Here is a 22,351-nt window from a genome sequence, read left to right on the forward strand (position 1 = left end):
TTTCAGTATGTGTGTGTATTATAGCTCATAGAAAAACATGTGAAGTGTTTGTAGTTGGTGTCACCCTGAGAAGGAAAAAGAGACTCAAATTAACTACACTTTTTTATCAAGTAGGATACAAGAGGAAAACATGGCAGCAGAAACAATTGATACAGAAATTTATTTTTTTTAATCTAAACTAGTTTGTATTTCACTTTTTTTTGCTGTTGAATATTTTAGAACCCTTAATTGCCCTTAAAGAAGTGTTTTTATGTCACTGTTTCTACTGACAGTCCTGCTGTGTGTTGACTGTGCATTTGTCTTGTTTTCCTTTGGGCAGATCATAAGTATTATTGTTAAGAATGATGAATGTTGGTTAGCAAATCAACATTCCTTGGTGAATCAGCTGAAACGTGTGTGGGTGAGTGAAGCTTTCCAGGAGAGACACCGTAAGGAGAACATGGCTGCGACAAACTGGAAGGAGCCAAAGCTGTTGGCATATTGCTTATTGAATTACTGCAAGTAAGTAAAAGTGTTGATTTCCTATACCTTGCACGCATTGTTTTAAAGATTTTAGTGCTATAAAGGTATGTAGGGCTACTAAAAATGGCTTGCAGTTATTGAAGAGAAAGTGTAATATATTTCATAATACTGCCACTCCTCTAAAACCATGCCTCTGGTACTGCCTGCTGTTGCCTCTCTGCTCCTTAAACCCAAAATTAGTTTCATCAGCATAGTAGGTTGTGTATATTTTCACAGAAACTTTGTGTTTTACATGTTTTTACAGAAGGAATTATGGTGATATAGAGTTACTCTTCCAGTTGCTGCGAGCTTTTACGGGTCGATTTCTCTGCAATATGACTTTCTTAAAGGAATATATGGAAGAAGAGATCCCTAAAAACTACAGTATTCCCCAAAAACGGGCTTTGTTCTTCCGATTTGTAGACTTGAATGACCCAAACTTTGGAGATGAGCTCAAAGCCAAGGTAACTAAAGCAATTAAATCAAAGAAGCCTGGTATTTAGGTTTAATTTTCTTCTTGGGAACTAGGGCAACAAAACTTGCTTACTTAAATGTCAACGAGTTCGATAATTGGCAGAGCCATTTAGGTGAAAATATCATACCTGAAGAAGAGTGATAATAAACAGAGACAGCAATTCATCTTGCTTTTATTGCTGACTAGTTTACACTTTCTAAGAATCTTTGCCCTTGGAAGGGAGGAAGAGGGGGGAAAAATCTGTGTGTGTGTCTTTTTCTTAGGGTTTTATTTACAGCTTCCTTTTGTAACATGGTGTGTCCAACATGCAGGTTTGCATATGAAAGTGCTTGAATGTTGGCTGCCATGCAATAGTTCAGGCTTACTTTTTTTGTTTATATTCTGTAGGTGCTGCAACATATCCTGAATCCTGCTTTCCTGTACAGTTTTGAAAAGGGAGAAGGTGAACAGCTGTTAGGACCTCCAAACCCAGAAGGAGATAATCCAGAAAGCATCACTAGTGTTTTTATTACAAAGGTAACAATCCTTGTTTACACTGAAGTGTTTGAAAATTAAAACATAAAGTTATTCCTCTCATTTGGCTTTTCAATCCTAATTTGAATTAGTTGTGCTATTCTGAATATTATGATCTGTTGCATCAAATGGCTTCATAACACTGAACATGAGATCCATCAGTCATCAGTAGGACTGGACTACAATTTTCACTTTGATACCTTCAGAACTTGAATATCTGTCTTTAAAGATGGGCCTTACATGGCTGTAATCTATGTCTTTCTTATAAGGAAAGCTTTCCATGACTGAACAGCAGTACCTTTCTAATTCACTGCTATTTCATGAAACCAATTATAAAAGAAATGTTGAAGATGAGGCTTGGGGTTTTTGATTTATTTATTTTTATAGGCTAGCACTTTGGAAATTCCCAGATGTGCTCATTATTTAAAAGTTCACACTTCAGGAGGTTGTTTTGAGGGTACTAAACCGAGTCAAAAAAGTAATAACAGGTTTCAGTCTTCTTAAAAACCACTCAAAAAGCAAAAGGCTAAGACTTTGCTTTCATAATAATAAAACTTGTCGGGTTTTTTGTTTCCTTTTTCTTTTTTTTTATTTTTTTCCCCTCGCTTTCCTTCTCTCCTCATTGATAGGTACTTGATCCAGAAAAACAGGCTGACATGCTGGATTCCCTGAGGATATACCTGCTGCAGTTTGCCACGCTGCTGGTCGAGCACGCCCCGCATCACATCCACGACAACAACAAAAATCGCAACAGCAAACTGAGGCGCCTCATGACCTTTGCCTGGCCCTGCCTCCTGTCCAAGGCCTGTGTGGACCCAGCCTGCAAATACAGTGGCCATTTGCTTCTGGCACACATCATTGCCAAATTTGCCATCCATAAGAAGATAGTTCTGCAGGTATTGGGCTTGTGTTTCTTTGTTTAAGGGATGTGGGTGAGTTCTGCAGTGTGCTTTATTTTAAGATTCAGGGTAGAAGCTGCACAGTGGGTTTGAGTACTCAGTATAAAGGGAACAGTTAAATTCAAATACCACAAATACAGAAGGAGCAGGCCAAATATTTAATATGATTTACTTGTGGATAGAAGAGTGTAGAAGAAAGTTTGAAGGTATGTGAAAATAGAGAGGATAAGCGGGACAGTGAAAAGTCCTTGGTTGAATTAACAAAAATTGGAAATGTTACTTCATTTAAGAGACAGACACTTCATTTGAGACAGAATATGAGGACCAAGGGAAAACTTTGAATTGGACAGTGGAGAGGGAGGAAGAAAATGGAATGTAAAGGAAACAGAAGTACATGCTGTATACTTCTGATGGTGATATATCGTCGTACATTTAACAAATTACGGGCCTTTAGGGAAAGATTGTATTTTTTTAGAAAACATATGTTGTAGTTTCTCATTCTTTATAAATGCTTTGTTTTCGTAAATACCTATAGTATTAATGTTGATCAGAAACTTTGGTGTTTAGGTTTTTCACAGTCTTCTGAAGGCTCATGCCATGGAGGCCCGAGCTATTGTCAGGCAGGCCATGGCTATTCTGACTCCAGCTGTGCCTGCTCGGATGGAGGATGGACATCAGATGCTCACTCACTGGACGCGAAAAATCATTGTGGAAGAGGGTCATACTGTTCCCCAACTAGTGCATATTTTGCACTTGATAGTACAACATTTCAAGGTACTTGTAACAGTTATGCTGGTAGTCACTGTATCTCCCATATCAGGGAAGTAAACTGCAGTTTGATTAGAAAAATAACATACTCTGATTTATATGGTTTAGCTGCAAAATGTATAATCTGTCTCTAAAGATACTTATCTATAACTGAAAACAACTATTTAGTAGCAAATAATTTATTAAGCTCTATCATGATTGAAGTTAAAACTCAGTGTCAGATGAGATGAACTCATTGCACAGACACGAAACAAATGGGGGAATGCTGCAGAACGTCAGCATAGGATCACTTTTGAAAATGCATATTAAAATGCAATCCAAAGGGACAGCTAGTACACATTTAAGACACTTTTGAAGAAAGATGCCTCAGCCCTTTTTGAGAAATATCTGAGTGTGTTCAAATGTGAGTTGAAGCTCTCTAAAGGGTTGGCAAAAAATTAGCATGATTGGTCCTGGAGAAAAATTGTGACTCTTAAAAAGAACACATTCATTTGGGTACATGAAATCAGGAGTCCCTACTGAAAATTGTAGCCAAAATTTTATTTCAAAGCACCAGTTACTTTTCCAGATGTCAAAATTTGTATGTGGATCAGATTTAGCAAACTCTGGGATTGATGACTATTTTACCATTTTGCTTTATTTCAACTTTCTGGTTTTTGTGTAGAATTTTTTTGGCTAATGACTAACATTTCTGTGAAACCATTTTTTCAGGTTTATTATCCAGTGAGACATCACTTGGTTCAGCATGTGGTTAGTGCCATGCAGAGACTGGGCTTCACTCCCAGTGTTACAATAGAGCAAAGAAAATTAGCTGTGGATCTTGCTGAAGTGGTTATTAAATGGGAATTGCAAAGAGTTAAAGACCAGCAGGTAGGAAGTCTAAATAAATGGTTAAAGAATGAACTATTACACAGTTAAGTGTAGTTTTTTTAACATGCACACTGCTGATATTTCAGCCAGATTCAGATATGGACTCAAGTGCAAGTGGAGAAGGAGCAAGTTCTACCTCATCTGCTGTTAAAAGAGGATTGTCTGTGGATTCTGGCCAAGAAGTTAAACGATTCAGGACAGCTACAGGAGCAATAAGTGCTGTAAGAAAAAATCAGGGTTTGTTCAGAGACTCTGAAATTACAACCTGCCCTAACTAAGCAATTCAGCATAATTTTTTTCCCCCCGTAACTCAAACTCCCTAAATTGAAGGTTTTAGCTTTAGAAAACATTTTAAATCTGTTCTCGTTGTTTTCCTTCTTCAATCTTGCTTATGGGGTTTGTGTTTTGTGTACATGCAGGTGTTTGGACGTAGCCAGTCCCTGCCAGGAGCTGATGCCCTCCTTGCCAAGCCTATTGACAAGCAGCACACAGACACAGTCTTGAATTTCTTGATTAGGATCGCTTGCCAGGTAGTGTGTTTGTTCTGATATGCAAATACCAGTGTGGCATTGGTAGCCAAAAACATAAACCCTCTCTTCATCCGGGCCCTTTTATGCTTGGATTATTCTAGTGTTCCTATACTTTGTTTCCTTGATTCGTTTATGTGTTTGCGTGGTGCTGCAAAGTATGGTTGTGCTATTGCCTGGGTTAAAGAGCAAGAATACTTCACCCTAAAACTAAATATTTGGAGAGTTTAATAGGGAATGACTATCAATTACATATATAAGGATAATGACTGTAGTTGTATTTTCAAGATTACTTTTTGTTTTTCATCCAACTTGTAGAACTAAAGCTTTTCACCAGATTTTCTGAGAATTAACTTTTCTAGAGTGGGGAAAATTAACTGGGTGCAGTGAAAGCTGAGAAGTTTTATGGCTTCTGCTCCTGCAGCAGACTCAGCTGGTAATTAGCATGGGATTTTATACACCACAGTCTCTTGCACAGAGTAGATGGGCTCTTAAGTATATAGATGAATTGAGTAAAGAGCTGCATATGTTTATGGGTACCTTGCAAACAGTAAAGATTAACCATCTTGAGCATGTTCAGAGTTGTAGCAATAAAGTATGGGATGAAACTTTTTTTTTAAACACACCTTTGATGGGTGATTTGGGGTAATTAGCTGGCAATTTAGACACCAGTTCTGGTGTTTACTATTAGTTGTCAGCTTTTTATGCATTTAAAGGCTCTGTGACTGTGCCATAAAACTACTTAAGCCTATTTGTTGCAGAAGTAAGAAATGATATGCTTGCTTAGAATACATAATAAATTAATGAGCTGGTTACCAAAGGGTGTAATTCTGATGAATTGGTAGGTAAATGACAACTCAAACACAGCTGGATCTCCTGGGGAGTTGCTGTCTCGCCGCTGTGTCAACCTGCTGAAAACAGCTTTACGGCCAGACATGTGGCCCAAGTCAGAGCTGAAGCTGCAGTGGTTTGACAAGCTGCTGATGACTGTGGTAAGTTCTGTTCTAGTCCTGGAGGGCTTTGGGTTTCACTGACACCTGAGATATCTGCATACTGATTTTTATAGTACTAATCTTTTCTTCACTGTAGTGGAATAGATAAATTGTGAAGTATGTGAATGGCATCAGTGGTTATAATTTGTAGAGCTGCAGTACTTAATGGTTGGTGGGCTTTTTATTTTTGGGATTTTTTTTTTTTCTTAGTCGGAAGTTTTACAGATTGATTTTATTGATTCCTGGTTTTCTGACCACATTATGGTAATATGAAATTCACTGAAAGGCTAGCTCTGTAATTGATGATACAACATTTTATTTATAATTTTTATGCTGTTTGTGTGCTTTCTACCATATAATTTTTTCTACAACTATTTTGTTTGTATCATACTATTTAATAGACTAGTAACTGTTACTAGATGGTCCTTGAAAGGGCAAATAACTATTTCTGTCCTTTTCTCCTTCTCCTCTTGGAAGAGCTTTTACTGTGGCTCATTTGTTTGGGGTTTACAAGTGTTGATTGTGCTCCAGGGAGCTCATATTTGTTGCTTAGCTCACCTTTTCCCAAGTAGTGTGCAAAGTGAGTGAAAATTGCCATTAAAATGGATAATTTATGAATGATTTACTATCTTAATCATAATTAAATTTATTTACAAAGATACATCCAGGAATTTTTTTTCATTGGGTCCAAATATTCCCTTTTCTATCCTTTAAACTATAACTTATTGTAAAATATGCTGGTTTAGCTCCTCACTGAAGGCCTGTCTCTGTTGACAAGGAAATAAACCACCATTCTCTGTTGACAGCATTTCTAACCAGCAAGGTTGCAGGCAGATTTCAAACCTGAGCATCACATAAAACACCAGAAGGAACATACCTGTGTGTGCTTAAGTAATATTTTTATGGTTAAAGATTTTATGTAGTGCCTGTTTTTTTTACAGTTTTATACTGCATGACTTACCCAAAAGATTGATCTGAAGCATCACTATTGTAGAAACCTCAACTTTGTTATAGACTTTCAACAGATTTGAGCTGAACTTGGTAATTTATGTAATTCTTACGTGTTTTATCCCCCGCTCACTGCCTTTTTGCACGTTTCTCTTCAGGAACAACCCAACCAGGCCAACTTTGCCAACATTTGCACCGGTTTGGAGGTCCTAAGTTTCCTGTTGACTGTGCTGCAGCCCCCTGCTATCCTGAGCAGCTTCAAGCCCCTGCAGCGAGGGGTGGCAGCCTGTATGACCTGTGGGAACACCAAGGTGCTGAGAGCAGTGCACAGTTTGCTCTCTCGCCTCATGGGGATTTTCCCTACAGAACCAAGTAAGTGGTATTTTCTGCCTCCTTTTGTCCTTTATTGCTGAATAACTGAAGTGGTTAAGGGTGGGCTGAAGGCACTTTTTGGAATGTGCTAATATTCTGTTTTATGATTCCTACATTTAATGGTCCATTTTAGCTTGCACTTTCAACCTCTGTTTAAAAAGGAGAAGCTGAAATAAGTAATCATGTGGAATACATCATTATCTATTGACATAAAAACTTAATAACCTGTGGCTGTCATAACTTTAGTTCAAGGAATGCATGCTATAAATTTAATGTATTTTTGCAATTAGAATTTTTCAGCTTCAGAAGTGCAATTTTTTTAGTTGTTAAACTTTTCTGGTTTGCTGAAAAAGGAAGGGGGATAAAGTGTAAAAAAGAAAGACAATAGGTAATATGCTGTGTCTTAATAGAAACTAATTTAGGTAATCTCTTGGAAAAAAATAAATCTATAATGTAAAACTGCTCGTCAAATTGAGTTACGCAGAAGAAGTGGTTTACTATTAAATACATACTGGTTTTATAATAAAGAGATTTATGTAAATGACGGATCTGCTTGCGTTACCTTGGTTTGTTGACAAGATGAAACTCCAGTGATGTTTTATCAACTGAGTGTTCAGTGTAACTGCTCCTTGCCTGTTCTGTGGCTAATCTTACCAAAAGCAAACACACCTCTCTCTACTCTGCAGGTACCTCAAGTGTAGCTTCAAAGTATGAAGAGCTGGAGTGCCTTTATGCTGCAGTTGGAAAGGTTATTTATGAAGGATTGACTAATTATGAAAAAGCCACCAATGCCAACCCTTCCCAGCTCTTTGGTACGTGTCCCACTTCTCTGGGAGCTGGATGTGGAATGCCCTTAGTGAGTCAGGTCTTTGCCATGAGCTTCCATTTGCCAAGAGGAAGTTGCAATCTGATATCATGGAGAAGAAGCTGTGGGAAGCATTTCAAGCTACCTTGAGATGAGCTTGGGGTGTCTCATCTGTGGGGAAAGGGACTGGAGGGGGATTCATTGTGTTCTGTCTTCTCCCAGTTGCTGATTTGGGAGCAATTATTCAAGCTGCAGCTGTAATAGATGGAAGCCTTCTGTATGCAAAGTGCATAGGAAAAAATGTGCAGCATTCAAATTAACCAAAAAATAAAGTGAAAGTTACTGGAAGCTTGTTACATGGAAAAAACCAAATCCTGCAGGGTACTCTGAGATACAGTAGAATAGTTCAAGGAATCTGTGTACACAGTTACTGCCTTATAGTTTCTTTTCCATTTTTTTAAAGTCTCATTTATCAGATTTAGTGTAGAAAGATTTATGTTTTCATAGGTCTTAAGTTCTCAGTAAGCAAGAAAGTACAAAAATGCTATTTTTTCTTGACTGAGAAAATCTGAATTTTTAGTGTATACCATTCTGAAGAACTGAAATGTTTCTTTTTTTTTCTTGGTTTTTTTTTTGTACTTACTTAACTGGCAGAGAACTCAGATACATAATAGAATGACAAAGATGTATTGGAATAATAGAGTGTGGTCCAGGACTGGTTGTGTTGGTAATACAGACTTGAAATTGTACAATGTTGGAAAAGTTGCTGATTTAAATGGCAAATGTCCTTCACTATTCTATTCTGTGAGCTTTGTAGATGGTTGTAATTTCGCTTTGGGAATTGCCTATTTGTCAGATGTCAGGACAAACTTTATAACAAACTAACCAAGAAAGATGTTTGTTACATTTTGTCCAGAACTCCCTTAAAAGCAGCACCACAACCAGCTGTCAGATCGTGCATATTGTAGTAATTCTGTGGCTCAGAGGCTGAACTTTGTGGGCTAAATGTTGTGCCCATCTGAGCAAAAAAAGAAATGTTTTTTTTAATGAGTATGTTTTTTAATGGGCACACACAGGATGTGTGTGCTTGAAATTTATTTAGATTTCTAGTGTTTGTAACTTGGGCAGTCCTGTGCTTCTTTCATGGCATCTATATTTTACTCAGGTCACATCCAAGAGAGGTTTTAATCCCTAAAGTCACGTTTTTATCTCTAGGGACTTTAATGATCCTGAAGTCTGCCTGCAGCAACAATCCCAGCTACATTGACAGGCTGATTTCGGTTTTCATGAGATCCCTGCAGAAGATGGTCAGGGAACACTTGAACCCACAGGCAACAGCAGGAACTGCAGAAGCAAATACAGGTATTTATGTTATATCACCTGATAATGATTGGAAATGTTGTAAAGCATTAAAATATCTTCACCTCAAAGAGATTTAAATGATTTTTCAGAGTTTGTGTGCATTATTACATGTTAGAAGATACTTAGTGAGAAGCATTACTGAAGTATTGAAGACTAAAAATACACTTATGAATTCCATTTTCCAGCTTAATATATGAATATCAGTATAACCCAAACTTTCCAGTGGATGTTTAGTGAAATATTTGTTGAGCTGCAGCATAAATAGAAATAGTGAAATTCTTTGAGACTTTATGGTGTTGAGGGAAGAAGGGCTGAATTTTTTTGATTGTTCTGTGCTTTCACTTTTTTTTGCTCCTTCCTGTATTATAATATTGGAATAACTGTGGGTGAATTAATTTGTTGGAGCTGGTGGTTTTTTCTTAATATAGCATCTTTTTCAGTCTGTACAATTCTATCATCAAATGAATTAGGTCATGAGTCATTGAAAAAATCAGATGTTGTAGAAGAAAATTCAGTGCTAGTAAAGAACTCTGTAATTTACTAATGAATAAGGTACTGAAGAAAATACTCTGAAAGAATTGCTGCTGTTAGGTTTCCAGCCCATATTTTAATTAGATAAATGAGAACCTTGCAAGTTTTATTAAAACTGAGAAACAATTGGGAAATTATTAAAATTGACAGATAAGCAGGTCAGGAAATTAGCTGAACAGAATTAGATGTGCTGCATCATAGAGAATTTCTTTCACAGGAGTAATGGCAGGTTTTTCAGTATTGGGGGTCTATAATACCTTTTACTGAAGATTTACTGAAAGAAAACCACACAGGTTTGCCTTTAGGATTTTTGAATGGATTTGGTTTTATAAGGAATCACAGAATCATAAAATGGTTAATTCCAACCCCCCTGCCATGGGCAGGGACACCTCCCACTAGACCAGCTGCTCCAAGCCCCACCCAGTCTGGCCTTGGGGTCTGTCTTAGTTGTTTAGGAGTGAAAAGTAGTGATTCTGAAAACATTCTTTCTAGGGATGTATTTCCAAGTAATAGATGTTGTTGTTGCTAGTATTCAAATTACAGTAGCTTATCTTGAAGGTTTTTTTCTGAGATGTTTTGTAGGTGTGTACACAATTCTAATCCTTTCTTTGCATCCCTAGCAGGTACAAGTGAACTGGTAATGCTCAGTCTGGATCTTGTGAAAACTCGTCTGGCTGTGATGAGCATGGAAATGAGGAAAAATTTTATACAAGCCATTCTGACATCTCTCATTGAAAAATCTACTGATGCCAAAATTCTTCGTGCAGTGGTAAAAATAGTGGAAGAGTGGGTGAAAAACAATTCCCCAATGGCAGCTAATCAGGTAAATTGAGTAGATAAAATCATTATTGCTCTCAAATACTAAATAACTATAAGCCACTCTTATTCATCAGTTTTGACAATGAGGTTTGTAATGATCTGTTAAATATGTTTAGATGCTCTCAATGAGGTTTGGACTACTTTGCATTCCCTGTGAAAATAGCTGGAGTTATAGATGCTTGGCATTTTATGGGCTTATTTTCGGTGTTTGATCTCAAGTGCTGTTGAGAAAGTTTTAAAGTGGAAGTTCTAAAATATGTTTCAGGTTAACCTGGATAGAGAGATTCTTCAGGAGGAAGATGACTAATGCTGGTATATATCATGCTACTCTGTAACATTTTGTGACCTCCTCAATTTCCATGTTTTCTGTTAGAGCTGAGTACTTGATAATGTAGTGCTGTGTTAGATTTTTATAATCATTGAACAACTTAACCCTGGTAAAGTCACAATTTTAAAATTCTCCAGCATATATTAGAAGGATAAATGCTTGAGTTACTTTTCTTTTTAAGAACTGTGACCTAATAAGCTATTTTTCAGTACTTCAAAAGTGCAAGAGTCCTATAAAGGATGGCTGAGTTGTACTTTGAATGTGCTAGTCCTCTGCATGTTTGAAGATGAATTGACAAAATTAATCATGTCTTCTTTTAACACAGACACCTACTCTCCGGGAGAAGTCCATTTTACTGGTGAAAATGATGACTTACATTGAAAAGCGTTTTCCAGAAGACCTTGAATTAAATGCCCAGTTCTTAGACCTTGTTAACTATGTCTATAGGTAATTATAGCAATTAATCATTTATTGCAGCTTATTGGTTCATAATTTGTACCATATATGACCTTTATAACATGTCATCAATCTTTTTAGGTCTGAATTAAGGAATTTTTTTTAAATGCATGTTTTTTATTCTAAAATGCAAAATCCATTCACTTCAGTGAGACCACAGTATGTATTTATGGAAGGCAATTTGAAAATAGAAGTTCCTTAGGAAGGATTTTTCCTTTTTGGCACTGATAAAATATCTCCACGACCCCAACTGCTTCCTTTCACAAGATCCCAGGGCATCCTCATAGCTGATTGTATACTCAGCACTGTGGTGACAGCTGAAATCTGTATTTTCACATCTGTAGGATATAAAGATTTTTTTTTTTTTTCTGGAAACTCTATTATAAATTAGACTTTCAGGAGAATTACTTTGCTAGGTAGACTGAAAAGTTTTGAATCATGATGAAATAATGTAAATATTACATTATTTACAAATATTACCTTATCAACAAATGCCAGGTATTTAATGTTGTGCTGCTCATTCCCATTATTTTGCAGTCCCTGTTTGCTGCTGGGCTGTTTGCTGGTTCCCTGTGCAAAGCCTTTGTATGGACACAGTGTTCAGAAGTTTTTATCAATGAATAACATTTGTCATTTCAAACAGAACACACATGTGGCTCAGTGGTTTACACGTATGATAAGATTTTGTTCTAGGGCAGCTTTCTAACAAGCAGGAATATTTTCTTTGCTGTTTCTCTCAAAACACCACGCCTGGACGTGTTCCACACCACAAGGGCTTTTACAGAGTATCACCTCTCTGGAGTTTTAGTATTTTATATACAAAACTTAGGAGGCTTCTCTTTCTAATGTCTCTGTTATTTCACCTTTATTCACTTTAGGGATGAGAATCTTTCTGGTAGTGAACTTACAGCTAAACTGGAGCCAGCATTCCTGTCGGGTCTGCGCTGTGCCCAGCCACTCATCCGAGCCAAGTTTTTTGAGGTCTTCGACAATTCCATGAAACGTCGTGTTTATGAGCGTTTACTTTATGTGACCTGTTCCCAAAACTGGGAAGCCATGGGAAATCACTTCTGGATAAAGCAGTGCATCGAGGTAGGGAAGTTATTTGTATCAGAAATACAGTTAGAAATATGTTTCGTTCCCTATGCTTGTAGTGTGTATTATCCATATCAAAGCTGAAAATACCAGGTCTGCTGCCTCAGATACTTCCTGTGGTGCTTAAAAATAAATACAGTGTCTAAACCATTGAGATGCTGATGCTTGGAAAGGGGCTTTAATATAAATGTTTAAAATCTATTTTCTCTGCCAAAAGCTTAATGACCAGGTTAGTACTTCTTAAGAAAAGCCCTCTCTCACAATTGATAATGATTATAAAAACTACAAGAATTGTTATAGTAGATGGTTTCCAGAAAACTACAATGTTAAAGCTACAACGTGTGCTCTGGTGGTATGACAAGTGTTAGGTGGGATTGCATTGAAATGAAATTGCATCTTTGCTTATTTAAAACAAGGTGAGACCAAACCTTTTTATTTTAACAATGTATGTATTAAAACATGAGTCTAAGGACTGTGAACATCCTTTTTAGGGTAGCATTGAGAGTCTGTATACATTAGTGGATTAAGGGCACTAATTATATGTGTTAAAAAATACAAAATGCAGGCTTTAGGTGCAGAAGATTCTATTGAATAAAGGTGATACATAGGCCTTCAACACACTATTGCAACTTTTCCGTTGTTTTTAAAAATTAAACCGTAGTGATGTTTTCTTTGAAATACTACAGTTAAATGTATATTTAAAAACTCCTCTTGTTTTTCCATGTCTCAGCTCCTGTTGGCAGTGTGTGAGAGGAACACCACGATTGGGACAAGCTGCCAGGGGGCCATGCTGCCCTCCATCACCAATGTCATCAACCTTGCTGACAGCCACGACAGGGCAGCCTTTGCTATGGTGACCCACGTCAAACAAGAGCCTCGTGAAAGGGAAAACAGTGAATCCAAAGAAGAGGTACCTGACAGAAAATAGTGTGGAAAAAATGTCTTTGATGGAATATCTTCTTAGTTTCTCATCACATAAGTTTGGAGAACGTGTCTTGAAGATGATGTGTACAGATTGCTGGTGTATCTCGTGTTTTAAGCCTGCATGGATTTCTCAGAACTTGCATTCACTCATTGAGCCTTTTCTTTACTAGAGCATTCCAGCAATTGCATATCTGAACCTGAAGAAGTAGCAGATATAGTGAGACCTGAAATAAGTTGATAAGGAGAATATTTTGTATTGGGGAAAAAAAAGCAAAAATACCTATAGCAAAAGTTATAGAAGATAACTGTGTTTGCTTACTAAGTTATTTACCTCTGTATAGGATGTTGAAATAGACATTGAATTGGCTCCAGGAGATCAGACCAGTACACCAAAAACCAAGGAACTTTCGGAGAAGGACATTGGGAATCAGCTGCACATGTTGACCAACCGACATGACAAATTTCTTGACTCTCTTCGAGAAGTGAAGGTTGGTACAGCTTGTTGGTGACAAATCACTTTAATACTGAAATCTTCTAACTGATCTGAGGTGTATTTTTCTTTCTTCATCTCACACTTCTGATTTTTTAAGCTAAGTTTTCTTGTGTAGACATGTCTCATAATCTGATGTAATTTCTTATCTGCATATGGTAAAAAATTCTTAAGCCTTCACTTCATCAATAGTTATTACTGTATCCCTTTCCTACAAAATTGAATTTCATCCTCCTTCACCTGTAAGTGTGTTTCGACTGTTTGGTTCAGAAAATAATGATGACAAAGACAGGGTATAGAATCAAAAATGTGTATCAGCATCTTATGATTAAATAATTTCTAAGAAAATAATTGTAGCTGAAAGCTGTGTTGAAATAACTCTCACAGTAGTAACAGCTCTATCCAATTAACCTGATCATTCCTATTACCAAAGTCATCTTCTTTCCTTTTTCCTTCTTTTTTTTCAGAATGGTTACAGTAATGAATCAGTCTTTATCAACATGAAAATAGGATGAATTTATTCTTACAAGTGTATATTGCTAAAGGAAACTTATTTTTGTTGGAAAGGCATTTGCATTACTGCTTACTCTGTATTAGTACAGTATAACTGAACTGTCTTTCCACAGTATTAATTGTATTTTCCTATTTGTGTGAATCTCTTTGTTCCCAGACTGGAGCATTGCTGAGTGCCTTTGTTCAGTTATGTCACATTTCTACACCTTTGGCAGAGAAGACTTGGATACAGCTTTTTTCACGACTTTGGAAAATCCTGTCTGACAGACAACAACATGTGAGAATCTCTCTCTCCCACTTACAGATTCCTCTTTGTAAATGACTGCTGTTTCAGGAAAATGTATTTTTGTGATGACTTTGTTCACTTACCTGGAGAAGTTTGCCATTCTTTGACTAGTGAATGCTGTAACCTCTATCAACACATCTTTTGAAAGAAATAGGGCCTTTCAATTTTCAAAGAGAAATATACTTGTCAGAGGGTTGTTCCCTCAACTAGAGAGATTTTAAATCTAGATTCTCTAATTGAAGAATCTGAATGATCAGATAACTATTATGTTTTTTCTTCTAGGCTCTAGCAGGTGAAATAAGCCCTTTCTTGTGCAGTGGCAGCCATCAGGTGCAGCGAGACTGCCAGCCCAGTGCCCTGAACTGCTTTGTGGAAGCAATGTCACAGTGTGTTCCTCCCATTCCCATCAGACCTTGTGTCCTGAAATACTTGGGTAAAACTCACAACCTCTGGTTTCGTTCTACACTGATGCTGGAACACCAAGCCTTTGAAAAAGGACTGAGTCTACAGATTAAGCCTAAACAGACAACAGAATTTTATGAACAGGAAAGCATAACTCCTCCTCAACAGGTAGTGTTATATTAATTGAAATACCTTATGAAACATGAAGAGGAAAATGTAACACTGACAAGTCCTCCTCTAACCCATGTCCCCAAATGCCACGTCTACATGTTTTTTACACACCTCCAGGGGTGGTGACTCAACCATTGCCCTGGGCAGCCTGTTCTGGTGCTTGACAACCCTTTTGGTGAAGACATTTTTCCTAATATCGAATCTAAACCTCCCCATGACGCTGTTTCCTCTTATCCTATTGCTTGTTACTTAGAAAGAGAGGTCGACCCCCACGTTGGTACAATCTCCTTTCAGGTAGTTTTAGAGAATGATAAGGACCCTCATGAGCCTCCTTTTCTCCAGGCTGAACTCCCAGCTCCCTCAGCTGCTCCTCATCAGACTTGTGCTCCAGACCCTTCCCCAGCTCTGTTGCCCTTCTCTGGACATGCTGTAGCACTTCAAAATGTTTCATGTAGTGTGAGGCCCAAAACTAAACCCAGGATTGGAGATGTGGCCTCACCAGTGCTGAGTGCAAAGGAACAATTGCTTCTAAATCTTTTTATTTAGAAGCCTGTTAAAGTGGTGGGTTTTTTTTCCTTCAGTGAAGGAATTCCTGTCCTTGTGTGTTTATGAATAGATGCAATATTTAATACTTTGTCTTACCTACTTCTCATGCTTTTCTTTCATCTGTCATTGATATTTTCACAATTTTTTCTCTTGATCCCTCTTATCCATCTGCTTTTGACACTAATTCCCTGCAGCACTGTAGAACTAGATATAACCATTTCTGCCCCCAATTTTAAATCTGAAGTAGAAGTCAATACTGACCTTCTCCCTCAAAGGGAATATACTTTCCCTCATCAAATCTGTTAGTGTGTGGCTTTAAAGAATTATTAGCTAAACAAAATAGAGTTCCTTGCTGAGGTGCTGTTGTGTTTAATAGTCTAGCAGGTATGATCTGCCTATGCAGATCAGCTGAGGAAGCTAAATATTACAGATTTATGGTTTTTTACTTTAAAGACCAAGTTGCTGGCTCATTGAACAGTTCTGTTTTCTATGATTTCATCTGTTGTGTTAAGAATCAGTGTGCAAGCCTTAGGATTGTTTTGTTATGCAGTGTTCTCAGTGCGTGGTTGTTAAGAAGTGCTTGCCTTCTAGAGTTTTAAAGAGTTTTTATTACAGAGACATCTCTATATCATGTCTTTTTCAACTTGCCTCGGTGTAGAATGTGAAGGTTTGCTATCTGCTGTGCTTTATAAGGACAGCTTGACTGTGGAGAAATACATATTCTTAACATTCTAGGAGATACTGGACTCCCTTGCTGAGCTCTACTCCTTGTTACAAGAAGAGGATATGTGGGCTGGACTGTGGCAGAAACGCTGTAAATTCCCAGAGACAGCAACAGCCATTGCCTATGAACAGCATGGCTTTTTTGAACAGGTACAGTCTTAATATTAGAAATTATCAGAATGAGTATTCTGGTCAGCAAGAAAAAACTCTGAATATTAATTATTAACTTTAGTCTTCTAAGATAAAAGGTGCCACAGCTTCCCTACTGTCTTCTTAAACTTCAGTAGTAGTTTAAGGCCGTATAATACCTAGGTAAGGTGAGATTTTTGAGCACATCCACTAATTTTTCATTTGTAAAGGTTTTCTTATCACTTGTTTTTAAAAAGAAAAGAGTGAGTTATTGTATATACAGCAGATGGAAAGGTAGAATGGTTGAATTTTCTTTAGGCACAAGAAACTTATGAAAAAGCAATGGAAAAGGCTAAAAAGGAGCACGAAAGGAACAACGCTTCCCCTTCCATCTTTCCTGAGTATCAGCTCTGGGAAGACCACTGGATTCGGTAAGACTGAATGTAGAACAAGTATTTTACCCTGCAACAGAAGGAAAATACCCTGCTGCTGATTTAAAGAATAAACTTATCTCAGGACTTTGCTCAGATACAGGGAAAACTTAAGGGAATCAAATAAGCTGGTTTTTATTCCCTTAACAGAGCCTCAGAAGTGATATGCCTGAATTGCTATAAAAATGTAATTTGTTATTGGTGGAAAAAGACTGGAGTTAAAATTTGTTTTTCCTATTTAAAATGGTTGTTCTGGGACACACAAAATGCAGCTTTTCCCTGTTCACAGATTTCTATATTATAACTGGTAATAAATAAATTAAAAAAAAAATCTTCCCATCTGGATAAAACTTTTGCAGTGCTTGCAAAGCTGTTTGTAGACAAACAAATATGCAGATAACATTCTGATATGCAACATTTGTAGCCAGTTTTATTGAAATTTTGGGGGTTTTTTTGTAACCAAATTGACACTGCTTTTGGTTTTCTTAGTTGCTCAAAAGAACTGAACCAGTGGGAGCCTTTGACAGAATATGGCCAGTCAAAAGGTCATATAAATCCTTACCTCGTGCTGAAGTGTGCATGGAGGGTCTCAAACTGGATTGCTATGAAGGAGGCTCTGGTGCAGGTGAGTGGGGGCTTTTTATACTCATGTTTAGTTTCTCCTCATCCTCTCTTAGGTATCTTCCCAACTCTTTTAAGAGCCATTCCATGTGAATAAAGTGGTGGTTATTGTTCTTGAAGCTGCTGTAAAAAGCCAGGCCATACAGCCATCTTGGGCTTCCTGTGGCAAACGACAGATTTCTGTGTTGGAGTCACCACTGGATTGTCTGGGATTCTTTTTAACATTGTATGTGGTGTTGCTGTTCTATAAAAGATGGATAATGTTGGAGGTTTTTTGTTTTGGTTTGTTTTTTCTTGGCTTTGTTTTTTCTTAATTTAATTTTAAGGAAACACATCCTCTTTTCATGGTAGGTAGAGCTGTTCACTTGTGCTTCGTTAATATAGCAACATAAACCAGATGTAGAACTGAAATCTGAAAGGTGAGAATACTGCATTAAATCACAAGTGGAAAGGAGCTTGCTGTGACATTACTGGAGTTACTCTGCTAAAGATGCCAGAATTTGCAATAAGGGGGTGAATTACATATTTAACATACAGTTTTACTGGCAGAGCTCTGAGCAAAGCCTTAGGCTGTGTTTTCTTATGTTGCAGGGAGTGAACCAGAACAATTAGTCCTTCAGTGAATTGGAGTTTATTTCATCAATACTGTTTAAGTTTTGAAGCAATACCTACCAGTTAATAGTGTTACACATCAAATTGACAGTTGGCTGTATAGTGTCATAAAATTTGCAAAAGATACAACATGATTATGAAAAATGCTGAGCATCCTTTAATTCCAGTATCTTGCAGAGTTAATTTCTGTATATAAAATATTCCAGCCAGTTGCTTCATTGTAACAGCTTAGTCTCGCATGAGAAATATGAGGGTTGTGTGTCTCTCTTACTTCCTTCAAAATCAGGCTGAATTTTGCGTTTTTTAAAAAAATGTAGTTATATTTATTCTGCTGTAACACTTTCTTTTGTCAGAGGGGAAAATAAGTGGATGCAATCAGTATGTTTTGCTTTAAAGGCTAAACTGTGAAAACCATAAAAGTTATTACATTGATTAAAGGTAGCTTTGTCTTTTGATGGAACCTAAATTAAGGGGGTTCATTGCTACATTTGAAATGGTATTTTTCTATGTTTGTAGTACTGATGGTTCAAATTAAATAGGTGTCTCTAAATATGGATTTTATCATTTATCAGCCCATGTGAAGCCAAATCTGTAAGTACCAAGCTGCATATGCAAAAAAATTTTCTTTAGAGGTGCTATTTACATTTTGATTAACTTCTTTTGTTATAACATTTGGTATTTTGTGTGTTATTTAAGTGTGCAGCTTCAGAGGCTAATTATAAAAATAAGTTTATTTGAGAAACTTTTAAAGGCTGAAATAAGAATTGTATTGTACAGTGTGTTATAAACCTTGAGCTCAAACAGAATAAAATAGATCATGTCTGACAGGTTCTGGGTTTGGAGAATTGCAAGTTGAGTGGAAGTGCCAACCTCGAGTAAGTGCTGATATGCTCTAGCTGCAGTTATATTAAATGAGGTATTTTCAGTAATGAGACATTTACTAAATGACTAAGGAGAAGATGCTGCTGAAGCCATAAATGGAGCTTTTGTAGCTCTACTCAGGTTCTTGTGGAAGTGTCAGGACACGTTTGCATAAATATTAGGATCTGGAAGAATAATTGATTCTATGCTGCTGTACTCACTACTCCAATTCTATTGATATTCCTTAACATGGCTGTTTTTTATCAAGTTCCATGGTTGATTCACAAGAAAGGCCAGAAAGGATGGCAAATATATCTATCAGTTTTCATAAATCTTTGTGAAAGATTTTTAATAATCTATCCATTAATGTTGAGCTATTAAAACAGCAAGTAGCCTTTGATAGGACCCAAGACTCATTTCCATTTGCTCACATTGCCATTGTGTTTAATGATGCAGTAGATAATGTAATAAAGAAAGAGATTGTTTTCACTGTGTAAGTGTCAGGTTGCTACCTGGCAGTTTCTCTTTGCTGGCTCAGGTGTAGAAGTCAGCTGAGGATTAGAGAAATAACAATTGCAGTGGTTCCCATACAGTATATCAACAACAGGGTAATGCAGAGGGATTTCTGGGTTGCACATCAAACCATAAAGGGTGTGATGTAAAGCAGAAGAAAAGGGAGTGAAAAAGTTGTAGATTAAAGACCTACAGTGTCAGCTGGTGAGCACTGGCTCAGTGCAAGTTTACTGTAAAATGCTTACAGAATTTAGGTGCTGGACAATTCAGGTGCCTTGCTGAGTTTAGCTGCCATATTTCTACTGTTCCAGGATTTAAGAAAGTGGTTTAAAATTATTTTTTAAACTATTTTAGCACTGTGACTTGACTTTGCACCTGTGCTCAGAAATTAACATAAATGGGAAGGTTAGTTGTAGATTACTTGAAAAAATATTAGCTGTTTATTTTCGTAAACTAAACAATGCCCTAGAGCAGACAGTAGGGAGTGTAATGCTGCATAATGTGCTGACAGGAAGGGACAGAGTCTTTTTAAGTGAGAAGCTGATGTTACTTGTCCTGGAGCCCCTGAAGCATTGCAGAGGTAGTGTGTGTTGTGTGTTATCTGCTGAGAAGCATCTTTTCCACTTTTTACAAGGTGAATTGGTTTGCTGTGAGCTTCCTGCTCCTGTGGCAGGGCTGCTCTCACTGCTCAGCTGCCTTGAGCTGCATTACAGTTGTCAGTGTAAAAACACCCCAACAGCAGGTTGGACCCAGGCACTTCTACTCTTGGGCAGAACTGGCAATTTATTTGCTAGCCTGCCCTTGCCAGTAACATTAGGAGAGGTGAAACTCCTCTAGTGACATAAATATTGATGCTTTAACCTGATATTTTTAGAAAACGAGATAATATTGATAAACATTAAAGCTGTTCGCTTAAAAAGGCTTTTAAAAAAATAATTTAACGGTTTGAGTACGAATGATCTTTACCAGATACCATTTTATTACCAGGTGGAGCTGAGCTGCCCAAAAGAGATGGCCTGGAAAGTGAACATGTACAGAGGGTACCTGGCAATCTGCCACCCCGAGGAGCAGCAGCTGAACTTCATCGAGCGCCTGGTGGAGATGGCGAGCAGCTTGGCCATCCGGGAATGGCGGAGGCTTCCTCACGTCGTCTCACACGTTCACACTCCCCTTCTCCAGGTAAGAGTGAAAAGGCCAGTTGTTTCCCAGCAGCAGGTTCGAGAACTTTCATTAACTATGAGTGTAAACTATTTTAGTCGATAGTTTTTTCAGAATGGTATTTTTTTGATTAAAAGGTGCGGAATGCGCGTTTTGATTTTTTTTTTTTCAATGTACTTGTTTCTCAGAGTTCGTGAGAAACTGGGACCATTTTTTTTTTTTTTTTAAGACCTCCAGAAATACTTTTGGGAAGCTGCTGGTACGATTCTGGTTATATGGAATATGCATTTAATTATTATGCGAAATGAAATAACATGTATTGCATGGTGAAAAATGTATGGGATGTGTCCTTTGCAACTTTCATACGTACGTTGCCATAACAAAAATGGACTTTGTTTTTTCCTTTTGAAATGTGTAAAATATCAACATGCTGTTGTTTTGTCTTGGATTTAATTATGTAAATAATTCATTTTGCAACTGTAAGAGAAGAATTTTTGAGGGTAGATGTTATGGCCAAATTGAACTTAATGGAAGTAGGTGCCTAAATCCATCTTTAAAAAAATTGGATTTGGCCTCGAGTTGCTTTCAGCAGCTTCTTGAGAATGAACCTCATGTCATCTGACTTGTGTGGTACAGCTGGAGCCAGTGTGGAAGTGGGGCTGGGGCAGGATTGTGCTTGGCTGTGTGGGATCTGGGCAAACATGCTGTTCATTTCTCATTTAAGCTGACTTTGTCCCTGTTTAAGTGTCCTATAAACATATACCTGATGAAGATTAGATCTTGTTCCTGTGGAGGAAACCTTTCATCCCCAGGGGAGCAATTGTAGAATATCTCAGTGCAACATGATCTGAAATTTCATAACAGGGATGCATTTCTTGAAGGGCCATTGCTCAGAACTATGAATGAACCTGTAGAAGTGCAGAAGACCTTGATTTCTGAGTTCTCTTTGATATAATGGCTTCTATAATTCTGTTTAAAATGAATAGTTTCATCCTGTGTGTCATGCTAGGTGTGATTCATAAGTAACTAATCTACACTATCTAAGAAGGTACCTCTGCTAAAATTACCTCTGCTAAAACTACCTCCCACAGCAGCTCATACCTTGGAGTTTTTATAAGTGGATGCATCAGATAAAGTGAATGAATCTGGAAGTTTTCTCCATATTCAGAGAAAGTTGTCAAGTAAATAGGTTCAGTTTGTGAGCTCAAAAGGAGGCTTCTTGATGAATTTAATTCCTTCCTACTAAGTTTTCACACGTACTTGAAGTATTTTTCCCCCACCAAGAATGGCAGCATCTGTAGCATGAAAGAATTAGTATTGCTAAATAAAATGCTTTCAGATATCAATTAAAACAAGCTTTTAAAACAATCTAATATGTATATATCCCTCATGAAGAAATGATAAATTAGTCAGTGACTGACAGAGGTACAAATGCAGGCATGAATTTGCACTGCAGTAATTACTTTTTTTTTAATATCAGATAGTATGTGATTAAATACCCATGAGAAAATTAAATTTATGTGATGAATGGGTGTAGGATGAAGGTTAAGCTATTGTGAGAGCTGATACTGAGATGACTGTAGGAAAATATTACTTTAATTTATTTTGTTTCAAGAGATTTCACTCTGTAAATTCGGACTGCCTTTTTTTTTTTCTCAAATAGTTATCTCATTTAGTTGATTAACAATGAATACAACTGTTATCTGCCAA

The 22,351-nt window shown here is 37.2% G+C and overlaps 1 protein-coding gene across 4 annotated transcripts in view; it reads left to right on the forward strand.

The window, feature by feature from the left end:
- Positions 1-22,351, forward strand: part of TRRAP (transformation/transcription domain associated protein) — a 76,340-nt gene that overhangs the window by 31,285 nt on the left and 22,704 nt on the right. For all 4 annotated transcript variants that reach the window (XM_032703768.1, XM_032703770.1, XM_032703769.1 and 1 more), the window contains 23 exons: positions 320-501; positions 767-965; positions 1,364-1,492; positions 2,119-2,385; positions 2,956-3,162; positions 3,868-4,026; positions 4,113-4,247; positions 4,446-4,556; positions 5,399-5,545; positions 6,652-6,865; positions 7,552-7,677; positions 8,886-9,032; positions 10,184-10,386; positions 11,036-11,157; positions 12,045-12,258; positions 12,992-13,171; positions 13,527-13,673; positions 14,346-14,465; positions 14,757-15,044; positions 16,329-16,466; positions 16,764-16,876; positions 17,366-17,501; positions 20,471-20,662. In XM_032703768.1, coding sequence (XP_032559659.1) covers positions 320-501; positions 767-965; positions 1,364-1,492; positions 2,119-2,385; positions 2,956-3,162; positions 3,868-4,026; positions 4,113-4,247; positions 4,446-4,556; positions 5,399-5,545; positions 6,652-6,865; positions 7,552-7,677; positions 8,886-9,032; positions 10,184-10,386; positions 11,036-11,157; positions 12,045-12,258; positions 12,992-13,171; positions 13,527-13,673; positions 14,346-14,465; positions 14,757-15,044; positions 16,329-16,466; positions 16,764-16,876; positions 17,366-17,501; positions 20,471-20,662 — 3,876 coding nt within the window. The remainder of the gene's footprint in view (positions 1-319; positions 502-766; positions 966-1,363; positions 1,493-2,118; positions 2,386-2,955; positions 3,163-3,867; positions 4,027-4,112; positions 4,248-4,445; positions 4,557-5,398; positions 5,546-6,651; positions 6,866-7,551; positions 7,678-8,885; positions 9,033-10,183; positions 10,387-11,035; positions 11,158-12,044; positions 12,259-12,991; positions 13,172-13,526; positions 13,674-14,345; positions 14,466-14,756; positions 15,045-16,328; positions 16,467-16,763; positions 16,877-17,365; positions 17,502-20,470; positions 20,663-22,351) is intronic.

Source organism: Chiroxiphia lanceolata, chromosome 16 (genome assembly GCF_009829145.1).
Source record: "Chiroxiphia lanceolata isolate bChiLan1 chromosome 16, bChiLan1.pri, whole genome shotgun sequence".
Taxonomy (NCBI): domain Eukaryota; kingdom Metazoa; phylum Chordata; class Aves; order Passeriformes; family Pipridae; genus Chiroxiphia; species Chiroxiphia lanceolata.